The following is a 15,417-nucleotide window of genomic DNA, read 5'->3' as shown; positions in this document are numbered from 1 at the left end:
TAATATCGAAATTATAATTAAAATTAATATTTTACTCACAGACTTGACGACAAATTACTGTGGCGGCTGGGCGGAGGAAGAAGGCTGTCCCGGCTCACCTGACAATCATATTACATTTATTTAATACAATCTGACTCAATACAAATAAAGAAAAAGACCAATTACGTCCTAAGTCGTGCCGAAAATCCGGCAGAGTCTCCCCTATACCTAGGACCTACCCAACCTGCAAAAGGGCTAAAAACGCACTTATATACTCACAATCCATACATCAACAGTTCAATCATATCACACAGCCCCTCCTGGGCCCATCAAATCAATCATCCATCACAATACGCAAAAATTTCAATTTAGTCCTTATTATTGATCATTTTTGCAAAAACTGCCCAAACAAGCTCTAAAAATTATAAAACTTTGCCCCGCGGTCCTTAGCAATATTACTAAGCTATTGCAAAAAGAATCGTAATTTTCTAAGCTACCACGAATATTTTATGAATTTTTAATCCTATTTAAGCACTAGAAAATTACTTAAAAACTAGGTTCGGGTTTACCTTTGCCGATTCCGACTTCGGGAACGCGCTCGGGATGCCTGACAATGGTGGGGTAGCCAAAACCTCGATCCAATTCGGAGACTTTTCCTAGTGGTCTGTTCAGTAGGAAATTCACAGATCCGGACAACTGTCGAATTTCCGCGAATTGAGGATACCTACACGAAGCCCAATAATAATATATAAAAAATCAGGGGTGTTACAAAGATTTTTGAGTTTTAATTTCTAATTTTTTTTGTTTTTATATTTTTATTATTTAGATTTAACGTTAAAAATATAAAATTTTATAAATTTCAGTTTGATCGATTTAAAACCGAATTGAACTGATATTTATTAATTCGATTCGATTCGATTTTTTTATCAATCGATTCGATTCGATTTTTAAAATTTTTAATTTTTTATTTTCAATTTTATCGGTTCGGTTCGGTTCAAAACCGAACCGACCGTTTGCGGTGAACCCAGGTAGGATAATAGTCAAATATAGGGAATCGTGGCCCAATTTTATCTGCTTGAGGCCCACACTATGAATTGACTGTAGCTCCTTCAAAAAAAAAAAAAAAAAGACCGGAGCAGACCAGTTTGGACATTTCTGCTGGGCCGCGTTTTTCCTCAACTGCTGTGAGTGACGGAACAGAATACTATCCATGGTACTCTGTACGTAAGCACATGTGATCGCAGCTCATAATTGTGGACGTGGATTTTTTTACGCAAAGCCGTACCCGCAACCTTCACGAGAGGTGAGACAGATAGAGATAGAGACCGTGGCACTTACTCTTTTCTCAGACTCAGATCTACAACTTACGGGAAGCAGCCATGGCTAATCCAATTTAATCTTCTCTATTCCCCTAAAATCAATCCGTTGATTATTACCATTATTTCTTTTCTTCTATAAAACAATGGAGTCGGAGCTTGAAGATATGAATCCGGATCCTTCCAAGCTCCACCCACTCGAATCTCAACCGGAACCCGCCCACGACGATGCCTCCACCAAGGATGATCGTCCTCTCCTCAAATCCGACGCTAACCGGATGTCTTCGTCGGAGAGTATTGAAGAGCTGGAGAAGAAATTCGCTGCGTTCGTACGCAACGACGTATACGGGACCATGGGACGCGGCGAGCTGCCTTTGGTGGAGAAGTTCCTGCTAGGCATCTCGTTGGTGACGCTGTTGCCGATTCGAGTTGTGCTTGCAATGATAATATTGTTATTTTATTACACGATTTGTAGGATTTGCACGCTGTTCTCCGCTCCGAACAGGGACGAGGAGGAGGAGCAGGAGGATTTCGCGCATATGGGAGGGTGGAGAAGGGACGTGATTGTAAGGTGCGGGAGTTTTCTCTCTAGAGCTATGCTTTTCCTGTTTGGATTTTGTTGGATTAAGGAAACCTATAGGATTGTAGAGCAGCCTCAAGACAAGTCTTTCTCTCAGGTATCTTTCACTCTTGTGCTGTATACTTTATTTTCTTATGGACGCGGCGTATACGATATTATTGCCATAATCGCATTAAGTGCGAGTATAAGAAATCTTTGTAATCTCGTGCGAATTATTCTATAAGTGCAATTTTTACTGCTGGGGACCTTCTGTTGACTATGGGTTCTGTATCTATCGCATTCAATGAACCTGCTATTGGTTTCTCTATTGTATTGTGAACATGGAACGTGTTTTCTTTTTTAGGTTTCTATTTCTTCTCATCATTCCAATACCCAAAAGTAATTAGAAGCCAATACCCAAAAGTATTGGGTGCACTAAATGGAATTTAAAGTATGCGCTTATTGAGGAAAATTTTTTCATGTTTATGGTTCTTCTCCTGATGATTTCAAGCTTCAGTATGAGATTTAATAAGCTTGATATTTATCTGACTGTTATGTTAAATTATTATAATTAAAAAAACGTAATGAAAAACATTTTTTCTGTTGTCTTTGATATCTTTGTATATTAAATTGTGCGCATAGGTAACTCCTTAATTTGGGTTCTGACTTTCAGAGTTCTCTGTAGTTGGGAGTGAACTAATTCTTTTCCCTCTTCCATTTTCTGCTTCTTACTTTTTGTACAGAATGAGGGCAGAGATCAATCTGCAGAACCCGAAAGACCTGGGGCAATAATTTCTAATCATATTTCGTATTTAGATATTTTGTATCACATGTCTTCTTCTTTTCCAAGTTTTGTTGCCAAGGTTTGTCAGCATCTAGAATTTATCTAGTATTGGAGTTCAAGTGGTAATTACATTTGTAGGCTTTTCTGGCACGACTGACGCATCTCTCTTTTAATTTTGTTTTGATCCTGGGTTTTATTGCTGAAGAGATCAGTGGCTAAACTTCCTCTTGTTGGTCTCATCAGGTTAGTTCACTGTATATGGGCGTTGTCTAATTGTCTTAAGGGTGCACTAAAATAATGAAGCTCTGCTGTCTTTTCGCCCAATTTTTCATGGAAGTCTATATAAAGTCTTTTCTTTTGTAATTCAAGCCTTTTAATTCTTTTGCTGGCTTGTTTTTGGCAGCAAGTGCCTTGGTTGTGTCTATGTTCAGAGAGAGTCAAAGTCATCGGACTTCAAGGGCGTTGCAGGTAGATAGATTGTTGATGTCTTTTGTCTTATTCTTTATTATATCATCCCCCTTCTCCACTCTGCGCCGCCCCGCCGCCGCAACCCCCCCCCCCCCCCCCAATTGTTTGATTTTGTGGGTTGGACAATTTCCAGAGAATGTTAAGTGCACCTCATCCGTGTTGCATGCTTTGATGCGGGTGAAGCTGAGTAGCATGGTTTACCAGCTGCTATTCTGACCCACTTCAAGTGTGCTTGGGCATTGCTAGGTTAACATGACACCACTTTTGGACTAGCATATCTAATAAAATTTCATTTCAAGAAAAAATTATTTACATTAGGTCTGCATTAGGAAACAGGAGCACTAATACAGGATTTCATGTTGCATGGTAACTGACATGATCATGGGATAGAAGCATGCCGATCCCCAAAACTATATGTTCTTAATGAATTTTGTTAAATTGTATAGTTTATAGTAAGAGAACATATACATGCTTACTTCCTTTTGGCTGAAGCAACATCTTATCATGTGAGCTTCAGCTTATGGCTTTTGACAAGATTTCAATGCCCTCCACTCCTTGTAGGTCTCGTGACTGAAAGAGTTAGAGAAGCTTATCAGAATAGGTCTGCTCCTACGATGATGCTGTTTCCTGGTTAGTGTTGATATGATGTTTTCCTAGTGCGTCCTCCATTTTTTGGTGCATGTTTAATGAAATATGTTGCTACCTTTATATTCTCTATTCTCCTTAGTTCTTTCTTTTTTCTTTTTCAAATCGACATCACATTTTTGTTATTTTAATAAACTGCATTCAGTTGTGAGGAACACATAAATAATAATGAATAAGTGGTCTAAAGGACATAACAGATATGTAGGATTGCATTTCAGAATTTTATCCACAATGCCATTGCCTTCTTGATGATATGGATGATGTACCCTGGTATTGCTCCCCTGGTTCATCAATTACAAAGAGCAGTTTATGGAGTTTCATCTTCAATGTTTCCAAGCTGTTTTCTTGTTTTTGGGTCCTGGCATTAACCTTAGAAGGAAATGCCACTAATTCTTGCTTTCCTGCAATTGGTCCTCTGTTATTTGAATTTGTTTTTTTCTAAGGCCAACAGTATAAAATTAGATTGATTTGCAGTACCAGAAGTACGTTTTAGTTGTTTTTGTAAATATTTTTTGAAATTATTAATTTATTGGATTTTTATTGCCAAGGAAATAGTAGAGATGAGAATTTAATAGAAAATTAATTATTTACTATGGGAATCAAAGATATAGGAAAGGCATAAGTCATGGGGACATTCCGTGGCTTGTGTAAGTAACTCCATAAAATGAGATTTCCAGGTTCTCTTTTGGTGTTCTCATGACTTAAGAATGAACTACATTTTTTTTCTATAAACCCCAAAATATGTGCTGTTCTTGGTCCATACAAAGGGTAGCAAAGAGAAAGAAAATTAATGTATCCCTGATATGTGAAGAAGTAACAGCTGTGTCATCTGGGGCTACTTGGTCTTCTGAACTTTGTTGCATGGCAAAATTGAGGAAAAGGATAACCACTTTCTACTTTAGAACATAATTTCTCTAAAAAATCAATATCTTTGAAATGTAACTGAAGCATTTGATGGCATATCATGAAGCAGAAATTGAACTAATGTACCTTTGCACCTACTATGGGAGTTGATTGATAGAACAGTTGTTAAATCACTATATATGAAGGCCCATCTCATTCAGTTCATTTTTCTTCAATTTTACTACAGAAGGCACCACTACAAATGGAGACTTCCTTCTTCCATTCAAGACAGGTGCATTCTTAGCTGGTGTTCCTGTGCTTCCAGTGATTCTGAGATATCCTTACCAGAGATTCAGTCCTGCCTGGGATTCAATTTCTGGGGTGAGTTTTCTTATGCTAGCAAAGTATGCATGGCTTTCAACAAGTTTAGTTGATAAAATCTCGTTAATTCACCGATCTAATTAGCTTCTTTATTCATTGTTGTGCAGCATCAAGGTCTACACGCTCAAAAAATAAAGTTTTATCTTTCTGTTATTGTGTAGTAGTTTTTGTTCTTGGAAATTACATAAATGAAATTTTAATGCCTAATTTACTCATTGTACTTGTCTAGGAACTCTAGATACTGGTAGCAAGAACCTTGGCTTCAGAAGTGATATATGAACTCATTTAAAATGAGTATAACTTCATTTAATTGGAGAGAAATCACATTTTGTCTTAAAGATGCTGCAAAAACATGATTAACAATTCAAACAATTGAATTGAAGTCCAAATTAAACCACACTGTTACAAGGAAGTAAATTAAGAAGCTGGTGTTCTATCACATTGGGGGCATGTATTAAAATATGAACAAGGATTGGATTTTTCACAGAATCTTTTTTCTTTCGATCTTGTTGATCTCTATTTTTTTCATGTATTATGATTAAAAAAATGGTGCTAAACTGCTGATGGTGATGGGAAATCACATTCAGCAACTTTACTTTTTAACTCTTTGTCTATAACAATAATGCAGGGAGAAGATGATGCATTGTCCATGACACCCTTTCAATTTTGATCTTACTTTCTATACATATTTCCCTTTGCAGGTGCGCCATGTGATTTTTCTCCTCTGTCAATTCATAAATTACATAGAAGTGAAAAGGTTACCTGTTTACTACCCATCACAGGAGGAGAAGGACGACCCAAAGCTGTATGCTTGTAATGTCCGACGTTTAATGGCTCGTGAGGTATGCTTTTCCATTTAACGTCTGATATTAGGATTTCTGAAATGAATTAATGGATCTGGAGCCTATACTTCCCATTTAAGGTCAGGAGGGCAAGTAGTGAGCTATGATATGAAACAAAACCATCTTCTTAGAACATCACTATTAAACATTGTGCTAGAAATCATCCTGCGAGCTTCATAACCCTTGTTAATTTTTTTAGATATTTATGAATCTCAGAAGGCCTTGCACCATAGGACACAATAGCTATGCCTTTAAGAACTTTGAATGGAAGCCTGTGGCTTGGAATCATGACTGTTTGTTGAGGGAACCATTCGTGCCTTAGGCCCTCAAGGCCCAAAGGTTCAGTATTGTCTAAGGTTGGTCATCAAAATGTGTGTGCTGAGATGCATGTTAGAATCTTAGCTCTTTTTTATTTTATATACCTATAGAAGCTGTGATGCAATTCCAGTCTCTGTTATTTGAACCTTTTGCATCTATATCTACTTTAAGTCTTCGCATAATGGTCATGATAAGTTGACACACTCTTCAAGATTTTTGTCAACCATGAGAAAGTTATATACAGTTCCAACTTGCCTGTTTAAGACCGTGATTTGTCTGTCAATATAATTTTCTGTATCATTTAAACATGGCAACCAGAAGGACATCTGAAATTTCTTGGAGGTGTCTATATGCTGATTCTAAACCTTTTTTTGAATTTGATAGTTTTATCTAGAAACTGGCATTTATATCAACATTAGTTTGTCTTTTGCTTTTGTCTTGGCTGCAGGGTGATTTAGTTATGTCAGATATTGGACTAGCTGAGAAGCGAGTATATCATGCTGCTCTCAATGGTAATAATAGCCTGCCTAGTGTTTTGCATCAGAAAGACGATTGATAATTTCATGGACTTGCTCCCAAATGATTTCTAGTCTCAGTTGAGCTTCTTAGTTTCTTGTGGTATTTTCTCATAAAATGACAGGCAAAACATGGGGTGGTTCTCTCCCCATTTGGCTAACAAATGATGCTGATGTGCCATTATTGTCTTGTAAATTCTCAGAATGGGAATTGTGGCCATTGAATACATTTTTAAATGTGATGATGAATCTTTGTTGAGGCATCTAATTTAAAAGCTTCCGGGATTTTAAGAAGTTGGCGTTGTATACGCATTCTCAATTAGTTTACTAAATTACACCCTGAAAACCTTTTAGATAGAGCATTGCATCTGTAAAACTGAAGCGTCTCTTTCCTATTCCTGCAGGTTTATTTTGACAATGCTAATTGGGATACGCCGTCTGTATAATTCATTGTGTGATTCTATTATTAACAGAAAATATAAAATTATAGAGAATCATGTGCAGTATCAGTGTTCCTGTTGACATTTCTTGAAAATGTATTTGCCTGGATGTTTAGTATTGTTTTGGTCCATGTGGAGCTATACTGGCGTTTTTGAAGCGGGCCACTTGTTTTGATTCCACTTTGTCATTTAGTAGCGATCCAGGAATTGTTCTACTAAAAGGTTTAGGCATTGTTAGAATAAAATTTCTTTCATAGAGGCCAACATTATTGTTGGAGAGTTGATGCTCTCACCTTGGGCTAGCTCTCGATATTTAGCATCACACCCAACCATGACTTGGCTTTTCCATGTACCATAACTCATACAACTCCTTTTTTCTTTTGAAGATTATATTCTCTTTGTTAAAAAAAGAATTTCATTTTCTTTTGTTTTCTTCAATCTTCAATGATTTTATGTTGTGAATTCTACGTATGACTTTCGTATTCAAATTCTAAAAAATCGAGTCTTTGAGTGGTGGTAGGGAGAGCCAACAGGTAAACATGGACAGCCCGTCGTGGGCAAGTAGTATAATGGAAAGCAGAAAAAAGTTGTAATTTGGCACTCAATGGCAAGTGAAGAATGGTGGATTTATTATGATCAAATAGGTTCCATGAATACCCTCTTCACCACCCTTCAAGCCCTAGCTCAAGGAAAACTTCCCCCTCTAGTGGTTTGAGTCATGCAGCTTATCAATTCAAAAACTAAAGTATGAAAGAGGATGTCATCACGCTACTTTGAGGATGATGATGCACCGAGTATTTGGAGCTTGCCCATTAGCAACAGTGCTTTGTGATGTCTCCAGTTCTAAGGCTAGCTTGCTACTTCCTTTTTGTTAGGAGGGAAATTAATTGGGTAGCCCCTGGTTTGACCAAGGCAGACCGTAGACCGCAATTGTTATCCTTCGTCTTTAGATGTTCAGGCCCAAATGAGATGGCTCAATTAACAGCCTTATCTATTGGTTAAAATAAAATAAAATAAAATAAAGACAAGTGGTAATTGCCAGCCATTAATAATAATAAAAGATGAAGCACAACTTAGAACACTCAAATGAGGGCGTCTGGGTTGATCAGGCAAGCTTCTTCTCAGGCTAAGAAGAATTGGATTAGCATCTTAATCTTTTTTCACACCAGACTAGCAACACAATCATGACACAGAACCATTCATTTCAGCCTTTGCCCCCATTAGCTCATGGACAAAGTATCCACAGATGCTAAAGAAACTCTCCATGCATTTTATCTTTCCTTCAAGGATCCATTTACAGACCTTCTCAGCTCCCATGGAAGGCAGCCTTTCAAGGGTGATTGTAGAAACATTGAAGAAGTTGATAGCTGCTTTTGTCGCATTGAGATTGAAGACAAGCAGCTGAAAGCACTTCTCAACCTTCTCCTATCACTATCATAAGATTGGTCATCAGGATCATGCCGCACAGCAGATATCTTGAGAGATTCGGGAAGTATACAGTTGCAGATTGAACCTACACAAGGGAAAAAATGGTCAACACAAATATCATGAACATTTAGAAGGTGAAATGTTTCAGCATGGATTCATATACTTGCTATAAAAGGACGTAGCAGTCAGCCATTACATTGTCAGTTAAGGGAAGCATAACAGTTTAACAGTGAGATTTTTAGTTTTTAATTTTTTTTTTCCAACTTGCTAGTAGAACTAATTTACATGTCAGCAAGATCACAAATTGTTTTAAAAGGAAAATTACTTTGAAATTGAAACTTGAAGGCACGAACACTCATGATGGGCTCTATTTAAGTAAACTCAAAATATAAGGCTTAGAACTTTATTATTATAAGAGCCCATTATGAGCAGATTTCCTATCGGAATAAAAATTGCATGGAGCAATTTTCTCTACTTCTACTGCGTAAAGTATTACAATAGGGTAATACAAGTTGACACCAAATAAAAATAGGAAAATAGAGCCATATATAAACCAAAGAAAAAGAGCAAAAAAATTTTTTTGCATTCTTTGGCATAATTTTAGTGACACAAAGGAGAGAAAAAGAGTATTTTCTTTGTGATTCTATTTTTTCTTAGTGTGATTTTGATCCTATCAAGGTGCTTTCATCAGGTGCTTTATTCTCCACAATTTCTTTAGGAATTATCTACAATGTAGGTACATTTAGATTGTGAATTTTATATTTAATTCGTGAGCAACATGTGATTAAACATAAACTAGTGATATAAGGTTGGTTATAAGTTAATATGCTTAATTTAATATGGTTAGCACCATATTGATTTTTCTAACAAAACTTGTACAAGAATCAATTTGCATTAAATTTGGATACTTCAGTACCACTAAATGAATGCTCTACACTGAGAATGTCCATAAATTGTGAACTAGGGATGTTGTGGCAGTGTCTCATAATGATGAAAATCCAGAGATGCATCATCAGGTTAATCCAAATTTTATAGCAAGAAAAATTGTTATCATGCAAATAATATTTAAAAATATTATCGTCGAAACTTGGACAACGGGTAATATGATAAATACCTATTTTTGCTAGTCGATTTACCCATTTTGGAATTGGTTTCCCCGTTAACATGTAACAAATGTCTTTGCAGAAATGGTTGCAATTTTTAACTATCAAGTGATATGTATCACCATGGTAGCTTGCAGCATGCTGCTCCATGAAATTTCTGACCTGAATGGGATCTAAGCACGTGGTCCCAATGAATATTGATTTCCTGAACTTGAAGCCCGGACATTGCCGAGGTTCCACCTCAAAAACACCACTCGTAGGATAGTCATGAGCTCCAAATGCATATTCTACACCATGTACTGCAAAACAGATGTTGGGCAATCAGAAAATCTGAACTTGGCTTGAAACTGGAGAGCAATATAAATAAGAAATTTAACAAGGAAGAGCATTAACCCTCTATTTTCCGGAATAACATTTGTGTCGGTTAATCAACATATTAGGAGAACAAATAAATCTAAATCCCTGTTCATTTTATTTGTACTTTGCATGATAAGAAGTAAAAGGATGGAAAAGGTAGGAGGAAACGTGGAAAAAGAAAACTTCCTTGTTCATTTTATTTATACCATGCTTTTATAGGAGGAAAAAGTGGCAGAGAAAAGGTTCTTCATACAGTAAAGTGGGAAAAAAAGGATGAAAAACATGAGGATGCACTTCCACTTGTCCATATAATGTTATCAAAAAGATCTGAGAGAAAAGTAGACAATTTTGTATGACAGTACTGACAATTTCACATAAGTTTACTCTAGCAATAATCACAATCTAGTTCAAATTGGCTATATGGATCATCTTCTTCCATTTTAATTAGTTCACCTACAGAAAGCTTTAGAGCTGCTTAATCCTTTTCTACAACAACCCATGCCATTCTAGGTCTACCCCTCATTTTCTATCATGTTTTCTTTCCTTTAACTTTTCCATCTCTCTTCAAACTTATTGTTGAAGAATAATTCTTTTTTCCCACCTTCCCACTCCTTCCTTTTTCCTTTTTATTAACCCTTCCCAGCCATTATTAATCTTCTCTTGCTCTGAATTAGTTCATATTTTTGAGGCACAGAGTTACAGAGCATGCATGGAAATAGAAGCGTGTAAGCATTACCTTCAACACCAGAGTGAAAGATACCAAGGCCCGCCCAATAGACATAGCCATTCATGGGTGTCAAGTCATACACATTGAGATAAACTGGCGCATGTCCTGGACCACAGTTAGTTGACCGTGGCTTGCGAAACAAAAAGAAGCGGGTGGCTGATTTGCCTTTCAAACGAAGGGGCACAATGGATTTCCATCCTTTCTTTGAACCAAATTTCATATTTCCTTAAGGGGAAGGCCAGAATTCAATTAATTGCTGTCACCAACCTGCAAATGTAGTAAAGTATAAAGAACAAGCCATTAAAGCATGGAATATTTGGGATTTTAAAAAAAAGGAAAAAAGCTATAGAAACAGATTGTCAATGCAACAGCAATTATCATGGAATATGAAAAGTTATGGTATAACTCAATAACTTTTTATCATATTCAGATTTCTTTGGATGGATGAGTGATTCATGGCAAAATTCCTGGGAGAATTTTGTAATTTAAACAATTGATATCTTTTCACTAATCTAATAACTCATATTCAAAGAGAAGAATGACAATGAAGAAATGATGATCAGACTCAAGTGAAACCCTTAAAGGATGCTATTCATGAGAAGCATTCAAGATTAGAGACTCGCATATACTTTGATAAGTGTAAAATTGTGCTCTCTTATCAACTAGCAATCAATCTACAAATTTCTCCTCAAATGATTGTGCCAAAGTAATTTCCACCTCTTGGAATGATGCTGCTGCTTTAAAGGCTTATCTGCATAAATTGCATTTTCCAAGTGAATATCACACAAATTCATGTGTAGTAAGGCAAAGTTATCACAGTACAACAGTAATGTTACCAGTAGGAAAGGATCTTGATTCAAATTGTATCATTGTACATGCATATATTATAGAACACCATATGCCCATTAAGAAATTTATTCCGTCATTAGTAGATTCTTTTGCGCCTTTTTAAGCATAGTTTTTTTTTTTTTTGGTCGATGTTAAGGGTTAATAAGAGAAGTGGACGCTCAGTTGTGAAGCAGATAAGAACTCACCATTGATTATAGTAGACTTCTTTTTCATCCCGATCATACATATAGACCCAATTTACCCCAAAAATTGATAAAAGACAAAATCACGCTAGTATTTTTACAAATCAACAATGTATTTCTCATTAAAGTTGATCTCCAAAAGGTATCAAAAGAGAAACAAAAAAATCAACTATGCTGCCACTCCACTTTAATAATCGTGAGGGGGGGAAAAACCATATCCTGGCATTAGCAATTCCCTCCATCTAATCCCATTTAAAATCAATTTAAAGTTTCAACATCAACAAGAACCCTTTCTACCTTACTGCTTGAGCTAAATAATTTAGAGAAAATTAGTTATTGAAGACCACTGAAATCAGCTGGGGTAGAGAGAGATATGGCAGAGACAAGTCAAAACTTACAGATTCTTAATCTAACTAGTTAAGAGTTGGCAATAAAAAAAGAACTAATGATTAGCCAAAATATAAACAAAACCCCCAAAATAAAGTAGTTTTGTACAAAATTCCCATGAACTCTACGGCTCAATTTAAAGTTTCAACATCAACAAGAACCCTTTCTACCTTACTGCTTGAGCTAAATAATTTAGAGAAAATTAGTTATTGAAGACCACTGAAATCAGCTGGGGTAGAGAGAGATATGGCAGAGACAAGTCAAAACTTAGAGATTCTTAATCTAACTAGTTACAGTTGGCAATAAAAAAAGAACTAATGATTAGCCAAAATATAAACAAAACCCCCAAAATAAAGTAGTTTTGTACAAAATTCCCATGAACTCTACGGTTCAGAAGAAAATAAAAGCAATCCCCTTCAAGCTATGAATGCTAGGAAATTGACGCCGAACTCCACTCAAAAACATAATGAACTAATAGTTGAATCACAGCCTACAATAAATCAGCATACCATAAGAACAGCTAAATATCCAAAGTACTCATTTTCCAAGCATGATCCGATCTTCTCAATATAGGAGCAGCCCCAAAAGAAAAATTTATGAAATTCAGTTTCTTTAAACTCCAAACTTCGACAATTAAGTTCCACATTTTCCATTTAAATACTATAGACAAGCATATTTATCCTCATCATATAATTTGAATTGCAGCAATGCCTTCAAAACACAAAGGAAAAGAATCTCGTTGGATGTTCGAGGAAAACAGTGACAACTTTAGATTTTATAAATGACCGGAATTACCTTAGATCTAGCTGAAGCCATTGGAGTAGAAGCACAAAAAATGTAGTAGATCAAATAGGCACGAGCCAGTAATTAAGAAGAATATAACACTAAAGAATTGTTACATTTTATCTGATAAGTTAAAATCACAAGAACCCAGAAGAGGAAAGGGAAATCCCACAACATCCCATTGCTTCGCAAACTAGTAGGGGAAAAAGAGAAAAGTTTCGTTCTTTTACTTTCTTTTGAATTTCTGAGGAACTAAACAGACCATATAAAGCTAATGAAACTATGAGAATTGGAAAAGCGCAGAATGCAAACAGGAAAAGAAGCCAGAGAGAGCATTTGAAAAAAAAAATAAAAACTTAAAGAACAAAAAGAAAAGAAAAGAAAAGAAAAGCAGGGTAGAAGAACTCACAAATTTAGAAAGAGTAGCAGCCATTAGAGCCCATGAAGCGATATTCAAAAGAATCACCAAGTTGAAAGCAATAATACCAGCTAAAATAATTTAAAAAAAAATTAACAAAGGGGGCCTAGTTGATTCTGAAGCACTCACTCATCTCTGGTAGAAAAGAACAAAGGAGAAAAATTTAGAGAGGAAAAGCCCAAGGGCAAATTGAAACTCCCTGGGAGTGTCAGTCTGGGTCTAAGCTTGCAACACTAAATTTTAACTTTTGAGTGCTAAATCACAGGGGAAGACATCCTTTCAGCTGTGGAGATAGAAATGGGATTTTCAAATAAAGAAAAGAGATATTATTCTGAGGATGACGACATTTCCAGCCTTTGTAGGCGTGCCACTGTGTCATGTCCTGATTGTCCTCTTTCTTTTCTTATCTTTTTTTTTTTTAATTATAATTTAATTTAATTATTTTTAATTTCAAATAAGTATAATTTAGATTTCTCACATTCCATTTTATTAACAAAAATCTAAATTAAATACATTTTTATTATTAAAAAATAAGATAATTAAAATAATTTTAGTTTCTAATTTATACCTAAAGATTATTTGATTAATAGAATAAAATATAAAAATTGTAATCATTTTAAATTAATAATAAATAAATTAATTATAATTTTTAATAAATTACATTAAAGAGATGAGATACATCATCCCATTAACACAAAGAAAAGAGAAGGCAATTGGGCACATGGATGGATTATGAAAGTTCTAAGCAAGCAGCAAGCAATTACTGTATCCTACGTTTCCAAAGGATTGAGCAGATCTCTCTATTTTATACTTTTATTGCTGTGCTGTTCTGCTTCTTTTTTAATAAGTCAACGTGATCATATCATGTGTATCTTCTCTTATTTTATTTATTAATTTTGAAGTATAACATTGCTGGTTTTCTACGTACAGAGACACAGCTGGCTGTGATTGGTGGCCCCACCGCTTCATGTACGTCTTTTAAAGAATATTTAATTTCAATACGTAAAAATTAATTATAAATATTTTAATTATGAATAGAAAATCATACTATATATATATATACTCAACATAGAGGACAGAATCTATTTTCAATTTTTACAAATTCGAAGTTTAATCATACAATTGGGAAGTGGGTCCTACTTTTGTCTGATTGGCAAGTGTCTGAGGCCCAGACAAAGCAACGTGGGAGCTGGAACCTCTGTAAATATTAGGTGCCCCGTCCCGTGTACCCGGACTTTTGTGATGCTGGTGGTGCCGCTATAAAACGACGATTTCCGTCCCAATGACCTTATAAAACGACGAGCGCGTTATTCGCACAAAAGCTGTTTAGTTGCTTACTATTACTTATTGCTGCGCACCCGACTGTACTTCTCTCCCACGCTCCACCTAAAATCACTTTCTGGGACCCATCACTGCACTGAATTCTCTTTTTTAAAAATAAAAAAACTGGAAATGTTAAAAAAATAAAAAGAACTTGTAATGGCATAAATTACAGAGAAATGAGAAGTTTCAAATTAGCGATGGGTTTTCACGGTGACGTAGCTTTGTTAAACAAAAACAAAGACAGTAAAATTGATTTTCATCAACAATTAAAATAAACCTTAATTAGCAATGAATTTAATTCAATAATATCAAAATATTCTTTGTTTAATAGTGTAAAACCTTGAGTTGGATTTTCTCAAATGAAAAAATCCTTACCTTTTTATACTTTTTATGTCGATTCAAACGCAGGAACGTCTTTCAATTGATTACCAGTGAGCACTAATGAAACCCACTTACTGATTGATCATTATTCATGCCTTTGCCATTTTGCCAGATTTCAAATTTTAAGACTCTGTACTTCTCAGTAGAGCAAGAGGATTTATAATATTAATGTTTATGATACATTAACAAGGCATTTAAAAAAAAAAAAAAATCCTAGCTTGGCATCTTCAGTGCACTACAGAAACCAAGCAGGTATGTCCAATACATAGTAGCACATCACTAAATACCTACGCATAGCACATCACTAAATACCTATGCATATTCCAAAATGTAGTTTTCTTACAAGCGTATTGTATGTATCATATTATCATGTGTTTTTCTATGAAAAC

At 35.5% G+C, this 15,417-nt stretch overlaps 2 protein-coding genes across 11 annotated transcripts; one reads left to right on the top strand and one right to left on the bottom strand.

The window, feature by feature from the left end:
- The first annotated feature begins 1,165 nt into the window (after positions 1–1,165).
- LOC110655830 (lysophospholipid acyltransferase LPEAT1) lies at positions 1,166–7,247 on the top strand. 3 transcript variants are annotated; one of them, XM_021812298.2, is made up of 9 exons: positions 1,173–1,972; positions 2,598–2,717; positions 2,844–2,881; positions 3,042–3,106; positions 3,668–3,736; positions 4,842–4,975; positions 5,677–5,817; positions 6,584–6,647; positions 7,055–7,247. In XM_021812298.2, exons 1-9 carry the CDS (start codon positions 1,442–1,444, stop codon positions 7,063–7,065), a joined length of 1,173 nt encoding a protein of 390 aa, XP_021667990.2. In that variant the 5' UTR covers positions 1,173–1,441; the 3' UTR covers positions 7,066–7,247. The 3 variants fall into 3 exon arrangements, with proteins under 3 accessions (XP_021668000.2, XP_021667990.2, XP_021667981.2); XM_021812289.2 differs by lacking the exon at positions 7,055–7,247 and having other exon boundaries at positions 1,175–1,972; positions 6,584–6,944; XM_021812308.2 differs by lacking the exons at positions 2,598–2,717; positions 7,055–7,247 and having other exon boundaries at positions 1,166–1,972; positions 6,584–6,944.
- An 862-nt stretch (positions 7,248–8,109) lies between these two features.
- LOC110655853 (deSI-like protein At4g17486) lies at positions 8,110–13,639 on the bottom strand. 8 transcript variants are annotated; one of them, XM_021812354.2, is made up of 5 exons: positions 13,316–13,639; positions 11,335–11,456; positions 10,715–10,961; positions 9,633–9,920; positions 8,110–8,603 (listed from the first exon to the last, which is right to left on the bottom strand). In XM_021812354.2, exons 3-5 carry the CDS (start codon positions 10,923–10,925, stop codon positions 8,362–8,364), a joined length of 741 nt encoding a protein of 246 aa, XP_021668046.2. In that variant the 5' UTR covers positions 10,926–10,961; positions 11,335–11,456; positions 13,316–13,639; the 3' UTR covers positions 8,110–8,361. The 8 variants fall into 8 exon arrangements, with proteins under 8 accessions (XP_021668046.2, XP_021668063.2, XP_057986817.1 ...); XM_021812371.2 differs by having other exon boundaries at positions 10,715–10,930; XM_058130834.1 differs by lacking the exon at positions 11,335–11,456 and having other exon boundaries at positions 8,110–8,284; positions 8,338–8,603; positions 10,715–10,972.
- Positions 13,640–15,417: the final 1,778 nt, after the last annotated feature.

This window comes from Hevea brasiliensis, chromosome 12, assembly GCF_030052815.1.
Source record: "Hevea brasiliensis isolate MT/VB/25A 57/8 chromosome 12, ASM3005281v1, whole genome shotgun sequence".
NCBI classification, from domain to species: domain Eukaryota; kingdom Viridiplantae; phylum Streptophyta; class Magnoliopsida; order Malpighiales; family Euphorbiaceae; genus Hevea; species Hevea brasiliensis.
Note: the sequence above shows the minus strand (reverse complement) of the source record. Positions and strands in the feature narration are given on the sequence as shown.